Source organism: Myxine glutinosa, chromosome 5 (assembly GCF_964187855.1).
Source record: "Myxine glutinosa chromosome 5, kmMyxGlut1.1, whole genome shotgun sequence".
NCBI classification, from domain to species: domain Eukaryota; kingdom Metazoa; phylum Chordata; class Myxini; order Myxiniformes; family Myxinidae; genus Myxine; species Myxine glutinosa.
In genome coordinates, this window is record NC_136265.1 from 59,294,303 (window position 1) to 59,309,249 (window position 14,947).

Genomic DNA, 14,947 nt, shown 5'->3' on the forward strand with positions numbered 1-14,947 from the left:
CTTTTTCTTCCCATCTAGGCACTTACTCTGACCATCTAATCACTTGCTCTTTTACCCACAAAAAAACTTCATTCCTTGGTCAAACAAACAGATGCAGTGTACATAAATCAATGGATTCACATTTCCCCACAAAAATAAATAAAACGAACTATTCTTAAGACTAATGAATCTGAACACGCGAAATAGCAAAAAGACTTCTCCAGCACTCTTAATGTTGGTGTAATTCTGGTGGTCAAATACCTTTTGATTAAGGTACTATTGCCTGATCCTCCTCTTGTACAAGTAGAAACTCAAACCTTTAGCTTAGACACAGCTCTGTCTGCCAGGCTGCGAGAATCAAAGCCTTATCAGCAGTACATTTCTTTTCTCCACACACAAGCCAGCAACCCCGAGCTGTGGCCTTCAAAATACCCATTGCAGCCGAGCAGCACCGAGCCTTATATTGAAGAATTTCCTCCTCTGTAGAGTTCTAACTTGTATTTTACCCCAACAGATGCGTTGATATAATAACAGAAACCACAAGGAGTATGTTTTAGAAGAAGAAGCATGAACAGGGTCTAATTTCAAGATTTGTATGTCCAAAAAAATGATGAGTTGATACATCAAAACATGGACAGTCGCTTTTGGCACCCTTGCACTTTTTTCAAATAATGCACCATTTCTTCCAGAAAATTGTTGAAATTAAAAAATATTTTGGTATCCACATTTGTATTTCTTTGTTTGCAGTGGAACAAAACCAAAAAAGCTGAAAAAAAATGCCTAAACCTTAGCTTATTCCACAAATAAATCCTAAAATGGCCTGGACAATATTATTGGCACCTTTTAGAAGTTGAAAGAAATAATTAGATTTCAAGCAGTTGATTCCCCTTTACTTTGGAATTGAACTCACCGGTGGTGAGTTGCAGCTGCCTGTAATATAGAAATCACTCATTCAACCAGTTTAAATAGAGAAAAGGAGTCATTCTGCTGTTTTGTGTCATTGTGTGTACCGCAATGAGCATGGAGAAAAGAAAGAAAACCAGATAATTATCTTAATTCAGTCAGACACAAGATTGTAGCCAAGCATGGACAATCTCGAGGCTACAAGTCCATCTCCAGAGACCTTGATATTCCTCTGTCCATCGTACACAATGTTATCAGGAAGTTTAAGGCACCTGGCATTGTAGCTAACCTCCCTGGACGTGGCCGCAAGAGAGAACTTGATCGAAGATTGCAGCGTAGGATTGTTCGAATGGTGGAGAAAGCACCTCAATCAACTGCCAAACAGACTTAAGCGGCCCTTCAAACACAAGATATGACAGTTTCAACTCGCGCCATCCGTTGCCAACTCGATGAAAGGGCGTTCTATGGTCGGAGCCAAAGGCTGAGAGAGACAAACCCGACTGGAGTTTGCCAAAACACACCTGAACAAGCCAAAATCCTTCTGGGAGAATGTGCTGTGGATAGATGAGACCAAATTAGAGCTTTTGGGTAAAGCACATCATCTCTATGTTTACAGAAAACAAAATGAAGCCTTCAAAGAAAAGAACACCTTCCCTACATTCAAACATGGAGGAGTTTCAGTGATGTTTTGGGGTTGCTGTGCTGCCTCTGGCACAAGGTGCCTTGAATGTGTGCATGGCATCATCAAATCAGGAGATTACCAAAGCATTTTGGGGCGCAATATTCAACCCAGTGTCAGAAAGGTTGGTCTCCGTCGAAGGTCATGGGTCTTGCAGCAGGACAATGCCCCCAAACACAGTTCAAAAAGCACTCAGGAATGGTTCAAGACAAAACGTCGGACTGTTCTGAAGTGGCCAGCAATGAGTCCAGATCTAAATCCCATTGAACACCTGTGGGGAGATTTGAAAACAGCAGTTTGGAGAAGCACCCTCAAATGTGGGAGAACTGGAGCAGTTTGCACAAGAAGAGTGGGCCAAACTGCCAGTAGAGAGGTGTAGGAAGCTCATTCATGGCTATAGGAAGCGCTTGACTGCAGTTATTTTGTCCAAAGGCTGTGCTCCCAAATATTAAGTCTTGGGTGTCAATAATTTTGACAATGCCATTTGTTTTTATTTTCTGATTTTTTTTTGTGTACAAGATCGAGGCTTGTGTAAGAGCGAACATTAATCACATAAAAACAAACGGACACAAAAAACATATGATCAAGGGAGTGGGAGACACGATGGGGAGAGAGAGGGAAGCACACAAATGCAACAATGGAGATCAGGGACATCAAGAGATCTGTGGGAGGGAGAGGGCATGGGGAGGAGGAGGCATGGGAAGGGGGGGGGGGGGAGGTATAAAACTTCTGGACACTGCTAGGACTTCAAGGAAAGCAGTCGGTATTTCAAAAAAGTGGATCTGGGGTGAATTAACGGGGGTAGAAAAGATCAAGGTTTTGGATGGGGGAAGATGAGAGATGGTGGTGAACAGCTGTTTTAAAGACCTGTGGGGAGGAGTAGGATTGAAGAATGTGAGGGAGTTTGTTCCAGAGGCGGGAGAAAAGGGGAATGAAAGAGTGGAGGTGAGCAGGGAGTCTTGATTTTGGCAGTTTCACCATAAGAGGGTTGCTGGCAGATCTTGTGCGACCTGTAGGAATATTTGGCGGACAAAGCACAGACAGAGCTGGGTGAGCGAGACCGGAGAGGAGTCGGTAGAAGACAGAAAGACCTGCAACCTGCCTGCGGTGAGTGAGTGAAAGGCCCTCGGAGTTAGCTTCATCGCGGGAGATTCCAATGATTCTGAAATCTGAAAATGATTCCAATGATTCTGAAAGAGGTCAAAAGGTCAACGTTCGGCGAAACGTGATCCAATTTTTTCCTCCTTCTGATATCCTCAATTTTCATCCCATTGACTTGAAATTTGAATAGGATTTACACATTAGCGAAGTGAATTCAACCACCAACTATTTTGGAGATCAATATGGGCCAAAAGGTCAACATAGGCCTAAGGTCAACCACTTTTTTCAAATTTCTAAAATCCTCAATTTTCATCCGATTGACTTGAAATTTGAATAACATTTTCATATCAGCTAACGGAATTCAATCACCAACTATTTTTGAGATCAAAATAGGCCAAAAGGTCAACATAGGCCTAAGGTCAACCACTTTTTTCAAATTTCTAAAATCCTCAATTTTTATCCGATTGACTTGAAATTTGAATAACATTTTCATATCAGCAAACGGAATTCAATCACCAACTATTTTTGAGATCAAAATAGGCCAAAAGGTCAACATAGGCCTAAGGTCAACCACTTCATTGAAATTTCTAAAATCCTCAATTTTCATCCGATTGCCTTGAATTTCTGAATATGATTTGCATATCAGCTTACTGAAACCAACCACCAACTATTTTTGAGGTAAACATAGGCCAAAAGGTCAACATAGGTCAACGGTCAACTCAAGGTCATACTTCTAATATCAATTTTCATCTGAAAAATATTCAATTTTAATCCGATTGACCCAAGCTTTGATTAAGATCGTCAATTATAATCTTAATAAAATGGACAATTTCATGTATCCATGTGACGTGGTACACGGGATTTGAACCTGAGTTACTCCAAATCACGTGACAGCTGGGATCACGGAAAAACATAAACAAGTAAACATGGCGGAACCTCTTTGGAAACTTACTAACATGAAAGAGGACGAAATATTCCGAATGTCCAACTTTTTAACTTGTTTAGTACGAGTACAGGAACCGCAAGGTCGTTGTTAAACTTGTTTAAAGGTCTCGGGAACGAACATCGTCACGAGGCGTCCAACGTTACACTTGGGGCGTGGTCTACGGAGAACGGAGATCCGAGAAACGGTGAAACTCCGTGATCGTAAAATAAGAAGAAGAAGAAGAAGAAGCCGATTAGGGAAGGAGGCAAGGAGCACGTGCTTCTCTGTTTCGTTGTCCCTCAGTTCTGTTGAAACGGAATGAATTGTCCCGAAGTGACGAACACCGAGCTGTGTCTGATGAACCGATATCTCTCAGGTGAGAAACACAAGGTGAACCCTCCGGGATCCACGAGGATCTCCGATGGGAGGAACCTGCTCGGGCCGGGAGAATCTGCCGCGGATAAGGAGTTCGGACCCGGTACGTGACGTTCTTGTTCCCGTGCGGCGTCCGCGCTGTGCACTATGTACGGTACGTTAATAGTTTATGTGGGACTCACTATGTCATGTCCTGATCAGGTTCCCTCGTACAAGATCGTGTCGATCTCCTGATCGGGTTCCTCGTGCAATATTGTGTCGATCTCCTGATCGCGTTACCTCGTACAATATTGTGTCGATCTCCTGATCGGGTTCCTCGTACAAGATTGTGTCGATCTCCTGATCGGGTTCCTCGTACAAGATTGTGTCGATCTCCTGATCGGGTTCCCTCGTGCAATATTGTGTCGATCTCCTGATCGCGTTACCTCGTACAATATTGTGTCGATCTCCTGATCGGGTTCCTCGTACAATATTGTGTCGATCTCCTGATCAGGTTCCTCGTACAAGATCGTATCGATCTCCTGATCGGGTTCCTCGTACAATATTGTGTCGATCTCCTGATCGGGTTCCTCGTACAAGATCGTGTCGATCTCCTGATCGGGTTCCCTCCTACAAGATCGTGTCGATCTCCTGATCGGATTCCTCGTACAATATTGTGTCGATCTCCTGAGCCGGTGAATCGATCCCGTTTGTTTCAATGATTTAATCGGAGCTCGAACGGACATTTTGATTCCTGGGAGCAGATTCGTTAATGGACGCGTCTGAGGAGAAGTTCGATTGTTTCTCCCTGTTATAGACAAAAATGAATGGAAGAGTTGGGTTTCTTTGAACAGAATAGACAATGATAGGATCAACGACATTAATCTGAAAGTAAATAAGATGAGAGTTCGGACGGTGTGAGGTCGGGGGTCCACTTGTCCGATTTATTAACGAGGAAATTAGACGCAGGAGGACATTCGATCCTTTATGTCTGTGTCTGATGTGACTGATGTGTCTTCCCTTCTTGAATGCGACAGATAAGTATCAAGGTTTTCTTTATGTATCGACAGATAAGTATTATGTATATGTATTTCTTTCTTTAAGTATCAAGCACTTCCGTTTCCGGTCCCTGGAGCAAGGAAGCGTGTTCGACCTCTGGACGGCAGCAAAAGTTAAAGTATTTTTTCTATTCGTGTATTCGTCAATTTCTACTCGTTTTTTATTGTGCATGTGTTGCAGGGTGTTTTCCAGTTGCTGTTGATTTGCAATTCTTGCAAACTTTTGTATAATTTCATCCTTTTCTGTCCCACCGCGTGCGCGGCCTCGTTTATCTCGGCTCATAGGTGTTCTGCGAATTTAAGTTCTTTCCTTCGCTGTATTGCTTATTTCTTAGATTTTATCTTCTCCCCCTAACTTCCCCGAACATCGACCACTTGTCTAACGTTTTAAATCTCTTCAAAGTCTCTTCACGTCTCTTCTCGTCTCGGGAAGTCACGTGACGTCACGTCTCTTCAAAGCTGTGCATGCGCGCACGCTTTCGAAGTTAATAAGTAACTTTTCACAATTGTGTTTTTGTCATAATACCGGCTTTACCACAGGTCGAAACTTTATCTTTCTTTCGGTGTGTATGTAACTATTGGTGTGTCTCTAATAGTATTCTTGGTGTTGGTTTTTCATACCTGTGTACAGAATCGTCGGTACAGTTCATGTCGCATATTCTGACGCCTCATGTAGTACTAGGAGGCTACCGTGTCTGACCTTGGCTTGAGGCTTTGTTCCTGTCTCAGCGGTTTCTTCGATTGCACTCGCAATTCCTTTCGGTCTCTATTTTTCACGTTCCACGTTCGGTCTCTGTCTCTGTTTTCATCCCAACTCAAAAAAAAAATATATATATATATATATATTCCCTTCTCTGTTCTTATCCGTTTCGTTCCTATTTGTTCGTTCGTTCTTTGACCACGTTGTTCGTGATCACGTGTTCACGTCATTAAAAAATGTTTCATCTGTCCCCTGAAGAATGGTATTCTGTCATATTCTATAACACCTTTTCCTTCTTGTTCTATAAAAGGATGCTTTTGACTTGCTCACCAAATCAATTCATTCCAAAAAAAAATTCCATCTCTTACAGCTACAGTGCCTCTTTCATTCATTCCCTAAACTCTCCAGAACTTCACCCATCCTTCAGCGTCCTCAAACGTATTTTTGACTCGAAGGTCACAAGAAACTCATTTTGCAAGAAATGTTCGTTTCCCATTAATCGTACATTTTTCAAAATCCAATCTCACCCCTCCCCTCCAAATCTTCCCCATCACCCATCCCTTTCAAATCTTCCCCCTTGCCCCTCCCCTCCAAATCTTCCCCATCACCCATCCCTTTCAGATCTCCTCCCTTGCCCCTTCCCTCCTAAACTCCCCCTAACACCCCTCCCCTCTGAGACCTTCCCTCACTCCTCCCCTCCGAGACTCCCCTCTCACCCCTCCTCCTCAAAGCGTCCTCCCCGCTTCTTCCCCCTTCCAACTCTCACCTTCATCTCCCTCAACCTTCTGCCTCACTCTTCCCCCTCCTCAAACAACACCTCACTGCGCCTCACCCAATCACCATCAAACCTTTTGTCCGCCCCATTCTTCCCTTTCTCCAAGCTGTTCTGAAATCTCTGACACACCTTCAACAGCTCTCCCTACCTCTTCCTCCTCTTCCACATCATACCCTACCGCCCCCCCCCCCTGTTCTGTATCCGATGCTCCCCCTTCCTCTTCTTTAACAGAATGGACCTCAAACATCCGGGGCCTTCGCTCAAACTTGACTGATCTCTCCATACAGGTTGCTTCTGACAATCCAGACATGATCTGCTAAACAGAAACTTTCCTCCTTCATGATGTCTCTGATTCCTTGGTATCTCTCCCAGGTTACTCCCTCCTCCAGTATGATAGACCTGAGCCTCGTCCTGGAGGGGGGGGGGTTGCTATCTTTATAAAAAAACTCTCTTCCTCACTCGCCCTGCACTGCCCTCTCTCCACCTCACCCCCAGGAATACCTTTGGCTACGGCTTCCCCTTCGCTCCCACCTTTTGTTCATATGTGTGTTGTACCGGCCACCAAACAGTGATGACCCCATCTACATCTCGCTGTCTGATAATATGGACCAACTTCTATCTACTCATCCCAACTCTCTCTTCCTCATATGTGGTGATTTCAATTGTCACCAAGCCAGTTGGCTGGGTGTGGGTACCTCTCTCACCAGCCATGGCTCTTCAGCAAAGGACTTCTGTGACTCACTGGGACTGACACAATCTGTCAATTTCCCAACCCATATCTCAATCAACGGAGCATCTTCTCTTCTGGACTTGGTTATGACTAACTTCCCTGAAAATGTCTGCTGCTCTTCTTCTGCTCCAATCGGCTCATCTGATCATGTGCTTGTTAAAGTGGACATCTCTCTGACCATTCTCAGAGAGCCTCCTCAGCGTCGACGAGTCTGGCATTTCACTCAGGCCAACTGGCGTGGTCTTCAAGCAGCCATCATTCATCTGGACTGGTCTCCCATCTCTACCGCCTCTGACATCAACTCATCCTGGGAATTCTTCCAAAGTAAACTGCTCTCTCATGCACAGATTTATCCCATCTTGTCTTCAGTTGTCATACCCTTCCTCCCGTCCATGGTACACGGAATCTTGTGGTGAGGCTATTGCCCAGAAACAACTTGCTTTCGTCTCCTGGAAAGCAAATCCAACGGAAGGAAATCTCATTTCCTTTCACAAAGCCCGAAACAAGTGTGTGTCCACCCTCAGGAGAGCCAGGAAACAATATCTCTCCGTTCTCAGGACAGAACTCTCTTATCTGTCTCCCTCTTCCAAATCCTGGTGGCGTCTGGTCAAATCTGTTTCTGGCATTTGTTCCCCCTCCGTCCCCTCCCTCACCTCAAACGGCCACACGGCTGACTCTGCGCGTGAAAAAGCTGAATGCCTCAACTCTGTGTTTGCCTCTAAATCTTGTGTCCCAAACCCATCCCTCTCTGAACCCACCGTACCCAGTCGTACCCAGCTGCTCCTGGACTCTGTGTCCTTTCCTCCTGACAAGGTGGAAAAGTTTCTGTCAACCCTCGACTCTGATTCTGCAACTGGTCCTGACGGCATCAGCCCACGGGTCCTAAAATCTTGTTCTTCCGCTCTTTCACTCCCTCTCTCTGTTCTCTTCACACTCTCTTTTGCTCAAGGTCATCTGCCATCTGCTTGGAAATCTGCCAACATCACCGCTTTGCACAAAAAAGGTGCAAAAACAGATCCCAGCAACTACAGACCAATCAGCCTTCTCTCAATTATCAGTAACGTCATGGAATCCATCATTGCTTCAGATATGAAATCTTTCCTCTTCTCCAATGGCTTGATCTCTGATCATCAATTTGGTTTCAGACCTGGTCACTCTACTCTGAACATGCTGCTACTGCTTTCTCAGCTATGGATGGAGGTCCTCAATGCCAAACAGGAAATTAGAGCTGTCTCCCTTGACATATCATGTGCCTTCAATACGGTCTGGCACCCCGCACTGCTCACCAAACTCTGCTCTGTTGGTATCCATGGAAATCTCCACGCATGGCTGGCGGACTTCCTCTCTAGTCATAGTCAACGTGTGGCCCTGAATGGGTTTCTCTCATCTCCTCTTCCTGTTCAGGCTGGAGTTCCCCAAGGCAGTGTTCTGGGCCCTGTGCTTTTTCTGGTCTTCATCAATGATCTCTCCGACTCTCTTGAAAATCCTATCTCTTTGCTGATGACTCTACTCTCTGTCGCTCCATTCTTCATCCCTCAGATCGGCAGTCTGCAGCCTCCTCACTCTCTGCAGACCTGGACAAAATCACAGACTGGGCAAACAAGTGGAACATGTCTTTGAATCCTGACAAATCTCACACTCTTACGATGTCTCTCCGAAAAGACCGACTGGACAATCCTCCCATCCACTTTCTGAATAATCCTCTCCAAGAAGTTCTGTCACTCAAGCTTTTGGGTCTCACTATCTGCCATGATCTTTCCTGGGAAAACCACATTTCAAATCTGGCCTCCAAAGCCAGTCGCCGACTGGGCATCCTCCGTCGTGCGAAGTCCTTCCTTGGCACACCTGAGCTCCTCACCACGTACAAGGCTTTCATCCGCAGCTCAATGGAATACTGCTCTCCCCTCTGGGCTGGTGCTCCTGCCTCACACCGAGCTCGTCTTCACGCTGTTGAAAGCAAAGCATTCAGAATCATTGGAATCTCCCGCGATGAAGCTAACTCCAAGGGCCTCTCACTCACTCACCGCAGGCAGGTTGGTGGTCTTTCCGTCTTCTACCGACTCCTTTTTGGCCTCCCCCCCCCCCCCCCCCCCCCCAGCTCTCTCTGGACTCTGTCCAGCAAATATTCCTGCAGGTCGCACAAGATCTGCCTGCAACCCTCTTATGGTTAAACTGCCAAAATCAAGACTCTCTGCTCACCTTCACTCCTTCCATCCTCTTTTGTCTCGCCTCTGGAACAAACTGCCTCACTCTCTTCAATCCCACCCCACCCTCCAGGTCTTTAAAACAGCTGTTCACCACCATCTCTTATCTTCCCCCATCCAAAACCTTGATCTTTTCTATCCCCGATAATTTCACCCCAATTCCACTTTTTTTAAATACCAACTTCTGTCCTGGAAGTCCTTAGTGTCCTTGTGTTTTATACTTCTCCCACCCCCCCCCCCCTTCCCACACCTCCTTCCCCCAAGCCCTCTCCCTCCCACACATCTCCCTGCTCTTAAATGTTGTGTGCTCTCAAGTGTTTGTGCGCAACCCATTCTCTTGTCTTCCGCTCCCTCTTTTTTCTATTTTGTTTGTCTGGTTGATTTGTTTATGAAGTAAATGTCAGCTCTTTCACGAGCCTCGATTCAGTATACAAAAAAAACAAAAACAAAAAACACCAACATTAAATTAAATAAATCCGTCAAAAATCAAAACGACTTAAATTAATAGAGGTTGGGGAGGAATGGAGCAGGCATGGGTGGGTTGGAGATGGGGGAGGGAAGTGGGCATGAGGGGTGGGGTTAGAGGAATGGGGATTGTGGGTGGGAGGAGTCGGGATTGGGGAGGGGGGAGGATCGAAGATTGGGGGGGGGGGAGTGGGGATTAGAGGGGGGGGGGAGTGGGGATTAGAGGGGGAGGAGGAGTGGGGACAGGAGGGGGGGAGGAGTGGGGATTGGTGGGGGGGAGGAGCGAAGATTGGGGAGGGAGGAGCGAGGATTGGAGGGGGAGGAGTGGGGATTGGGGGTGGGGGAGGATTTGGGAGGAGTGGGGATTGGTGGGGTGAGGATTGGGGAGGGGGGAGGAGCGAAGATTGGGGGGGAGGAGCGAAGATTGGGGGGGAGGAGCGAAGATTGGGGGGGAGGAGCGAGGATTGGAGGGGGAGGAGTGGGGATTGGGGGTGGGAGTAGTGGGGATTGGGGGGGGGGAGTCGTGGGGAATTGGGATGGGGGGGGGAGTAGCGGGGATTCGGGGGGTGGGAGTAGCGGGGATTCGGGGGGTGGGAGTAGCGGGGATTCGGGGGGTGGGAGGAGTGGGTATGGGGGGGGGAGGAGTGGGTATGGGGGGGGGAGGAGTGGGGATTGGGGAGGAGAGGAGTGGGGATTGGGGAGGAGAGGAGTGGGGATTGGGGAGGAGGGGATTGGGGAGGAGAGGAGTGGGGATTGGGGAGGAGAGGAGTGGGGATTGGGGAGGAGAGGAGTGGGGATTGGGGGGGGTGGGGAGTGGGGTTTGTGGGGATTGGGTTGGGGGAAGAGTGGGGATTGGTGGGGCAGGAGTGGGGATTGGGGGGCAGGAGTGGGGATTGGCAACAGATAAGTGTCAAGGTTTTCTTGAAACCGATTCCTCCCCCACCCCCAACCTCGCTGCTATCTCCCTTACCTCCAACTTTTGTATTATTCGAACATTTAGAAAGCAGACCCTTAACCCCACTATCGTAATCATTGTGTAAATCTTATTATAATGGAGTAAACATGAATGGTTATGTTTGTATGTGTGTTTGTACACTTGTGACAAAAACGTATTCTTTTTTTTCAAATCTATCGAAAACTGAAAAACATGGTCCTTGAGGCGCTGAGGTGGTGAAGCCGTTTGACTAAATGTCTATTAATTATGTACTGTTTGAATATACCTTTCAACCCTTAAGATCACCGAAACGCCTACAGACCCAAAAGACCCAGATGACACAAAATATCCCAAAGGCCCAGATGACCCTTAAAGACCGAGATGACCCAAAAGACCATGAAAGACCACAAAGGCCCTTAAGAACCCAAAGACATGTTTAGTTTATCTCAAATGATACACCTGTATTAAATGTATCACTATAAAATAAAGCAGGTGATTTAATATGTATTGGACATAATCCAAGATGTAATTTTAATCGGTAAGCAATAAACGTCAAAATAAACAACCACTCAAGGCACCAAAACTGCTTCCGGTGTCAAAATTGGTGATCCGTTTGACTGAGCTTTGTCTGTGAGCGAAGTTATGCAATCAAGGCAACAACACGTTAAAGATCGAGAATATGAGCATCCTCGGTGACCGGAGTTTTGGCACTGAGGACAAGGACAAGCAGGTCATCTTGTTCTTCTCTCCTCTCACCGTTCTCGTTGGACCAAACGGAGCGGACAACAGGGTGTCCTCTCGCTCACGCTCTCGCTCGTTGTAAAACCAGAGCATTCACTAACCCATATGGTTTCTGCGCATGTCTTTATTTGGTGGATAATGGACTTGTTAACACCATAATGTCTTTATTTGGTGGATAATGGACTTGTTAACACCATAATGTCTATTTGGTGGATAATGGACTTGTTAACACCATAATGTCTTTATTTGGTGGATAATGGAATTGTTAACACCATAATGTCTTTATTTGGTGGATAATGGACTTGTTAACACCATAATGCCTTTATTTGGTGGATAATGGACTTGTTAACACCACAATGTCTTTATTTGGTGGATAATGGACTTGTTAACACAACAATGTCTTTATTTGGTGGATACTGGACTTGTTAACACCATAATGTCTTTATTTGGTGGATAATGGACTTGTTAACACCACAATGTCTTTATTTGGTGGATAATGGACTTGTTAACACCATAATGTCTTTATTTGGTGGATAATGGACTTGTTAACACCATAATGTCTTTATTTGGTGGATAATGGACTTGTTAACACCATAATGTCTTTATTTGGTGGATAATGGAATTGTTAACACCATAATGTCTTTATTTGGTGGATACTGGACTTGTTAACACCATAATGTCTTTATTTGGTGGATAATGGACTTGTTAACACCACAATGTCTTTATTTGGTGGATAATGGACTTGTTAACACCATAATGTCTTTATTTGGTGGATAATGGACTTGTTAACACCATAATGTCTTTATTTGGTGGATAATGGACTTGTTAACACCATAATGTCTTTATTTGGTGGATAATGGACTTGTTAACACCATAATGTCTTTATTTGGTGGATAATGGAATTGTTAACACCATAATGTCTTTATTTGGTGGATAATGGACTTGTTAACACCATAATGCCTTTATTTGGTGGATAATGGACTTGTTAACACCACAATGTCTTTATTTGGTGGATAATGGACTTGTTAACACAACAATGTCTTTATTTGGTGGATACTGGACTTAACACCATAATGTCTTTATTTGGTGGATAATGGACTTGTTAACACCATAATGTCTTTATTTGGTGGATAATGGACTTGTTAACACCATAATGTCTTTATTTGGTGGATAATGGACTTGTTAACACAACAATGTCTTTATTTGGTGGATACTGGACTTAACACCATAATGTCTTTATTTGGTGGATAATGGACTTGTTAACACCATAATGTCTTTATTTGGTGGATAATGGACTTGTTAACACCACAATGTCTTTATTTGGTGGATAATGGACTTGTTAACACCACAGTCTTTATTTGGTGGATAATGGACTTGTTAACACCACAATGTCTTTATTTGGTGGATAATGGACTTGTTAACACCACAGTCTTTATTTGGTGGATAATGGACTTGTTAACACCATAATGTCTTTATTTGGTGGATAATGGACTTGTTAACACCATAATGCCTTTATTTGGTGGATAATGGACTTGTTAACACCACAGTCTTTATTTGGTGGATAATGGACTTGTTAACACCACAATGTCTTTATTTGGTGGATAATGGACTTTTTAACACCACAATGTCTTTATTTGGTGGATAATGGACTTGTTAACACCACAATGTCTTTATTTGGTGGATAATGGACTTGTTAACACCATAATGTCTGCCCAATAAGGCAGCACTCTCACCCCAACCAAGCTTATCCAAAACCTCCACTCTCTGTGACAAAGACGTCACTTTCCTCGATCGTTATGCACTTGGTTCACCACTTTTTTGTCTTGGGAGAAACAGTACAAATCATTAACGACAATAATAACCAAAAATGAAGGAATTTATTATGATTCCATAGATCGCAGTGTTGACAGTGAGATAGTTACAGAACATTACCTGAGGTCCCATGTGTCTCAGTTATTACAGCAGAGGAAGAAGAATGCCGACCAGCATCAGGGAGCAGGGGGAGGGGGGAGGGCTATACCGAGACCAGACCCGCGTCAACACAGAACTGTACACAAAAAATTACATGTTTAACTTTGAAACTGAACCCATTTAAAGAAGGGATAGCTGTATATGACTGTTGTTGAGGCAAATTGTTGATTGTAAAAGTTGGATAGAGTAAAAAAAGTGACAAGTATTATTATTATATTTCGTTTTACAACCCATAGAAAGATCGTGAGTGTTATGTGAAGATGCGGATATGGAACGATCTGGCGGTATTGAGCCGTTTCTAGTTCCTTCTCGATATGAAACCATCTCGCATCAATGAGTGGTTTCTTAGAGCGAAGGACTTTTGAGAATGTTTGCGAATTCTCAGGTAGTTATTGCGTGTCCCAACGTTCATGTAACTGTCCAGTTGATCAAGTATTGTTGGAAAAGTCAGGTCAGTCTTTTGGGACTTCCACTGGTAACATGTAACCCAGTGCGACCTGCCGCATGGTCTGACACCCCTCCCTGGCTTTGTTCGTGAGAATGGTGACTGTGATACCCTGCCAGGACCAAAAACAACACCTTGCAAAGGGCGGATGAGCTCCCTTATGGAACCAACGGCCGTCCAGTAATGCGATGGTGTCTCTTTAAAAAACACTCATCCAGTTTGGACCGGTTCAAGTCTTGCCAAATACTTTAAAATGGTATGTGCTGCTTCCTTGCTTGAAAAGGATAGAGCACGGACAATCCACATCAGTTGGCATCCATGAGGAGGAGAAAATTCCTCATGAGGAAATGCCCTGCTGAGTACGGTGAGAAAAGCGGTGCCATTGTTGTAACGTTGTTGTTTCCCAGAGCATCCCGGGAAGTGACGGTAGTGACGGCACATCGCCCAAGGTGTGTGTGTGTGTGTGTGTGTGTGTGTGTGTGTGTGTGTGTGTGTGTGTGTGTGTGTGTGTGTGTGTGTGTGTGTGTGTGTGTGTGTGTGTGTGTGTGTGTGTGTGTGTGTGTGTGTGTGTGTGTGTGTGTGTGTGTGTGTGTGTGTTTTTGTGTGTGTTTGTTCTATTACGAGCCTTAGCCCAAGTATTAAAAAAAAAAATATATTGTTACGGATCCGGGGGACGGCACTCCCGTTAGCAAGGGGGGGTTAATCCCCTTGTCCTGTTAAGCTGGCCGTCCGACCTGTCCTGGGGGTATGACGTCACTTCCGGTCGATGGTAAGTAGGGTTGTAAGCCCAATTTGTCTTAATACCTAAGTACTACCACCGGCCGTAAGTGAGGAAATACACCCCCCCGGGCCGCAGCGTGATTGTATTGCACCGAGCGAAGCGAGCTGCGACTCGGGCCGTTACCAAGAGACTAAACCCGATTATAAAGCAGTTGGCCAAATCGCGCCACAGGTATTCAATGGGAAGAAGGGACTAAAGCGAC

General features: G+C 45.1%; 1 protein-coding gene across 3 annotated transcripts in view; it reads left to right on the plus strand.

Annotated features, from left to right (window-relative positions):
• Window positions 1–3,808: 3,808 nt before the first annotated feature.
• LOC137427500 (uncharacterized) overlaps window positions 3,809–14,947 on the plus strand; it is a 35,139-nt gene continuing 24,000 nt past the window's right edge. Inside the window, exon 1 of one of the 3 annotated variants that reach the window (XM_078778097.1) lies at window positions 3,809–3,963. In XM_078778097.1, coding sequence (XP_078634223.1) covers window positions 3,906–3,963 — 58 coding nt within the window. In that variant the 5' untranslated portion in view covers window positions 3,809–3,905. Of the gene's footprint in view, window positions 4,066–14,947 lie in introns of all 3 variants that reach the window. The other 2 variants (XM_068117043.2, XM_078778096.1) reach the window with 2 other exon arrangements.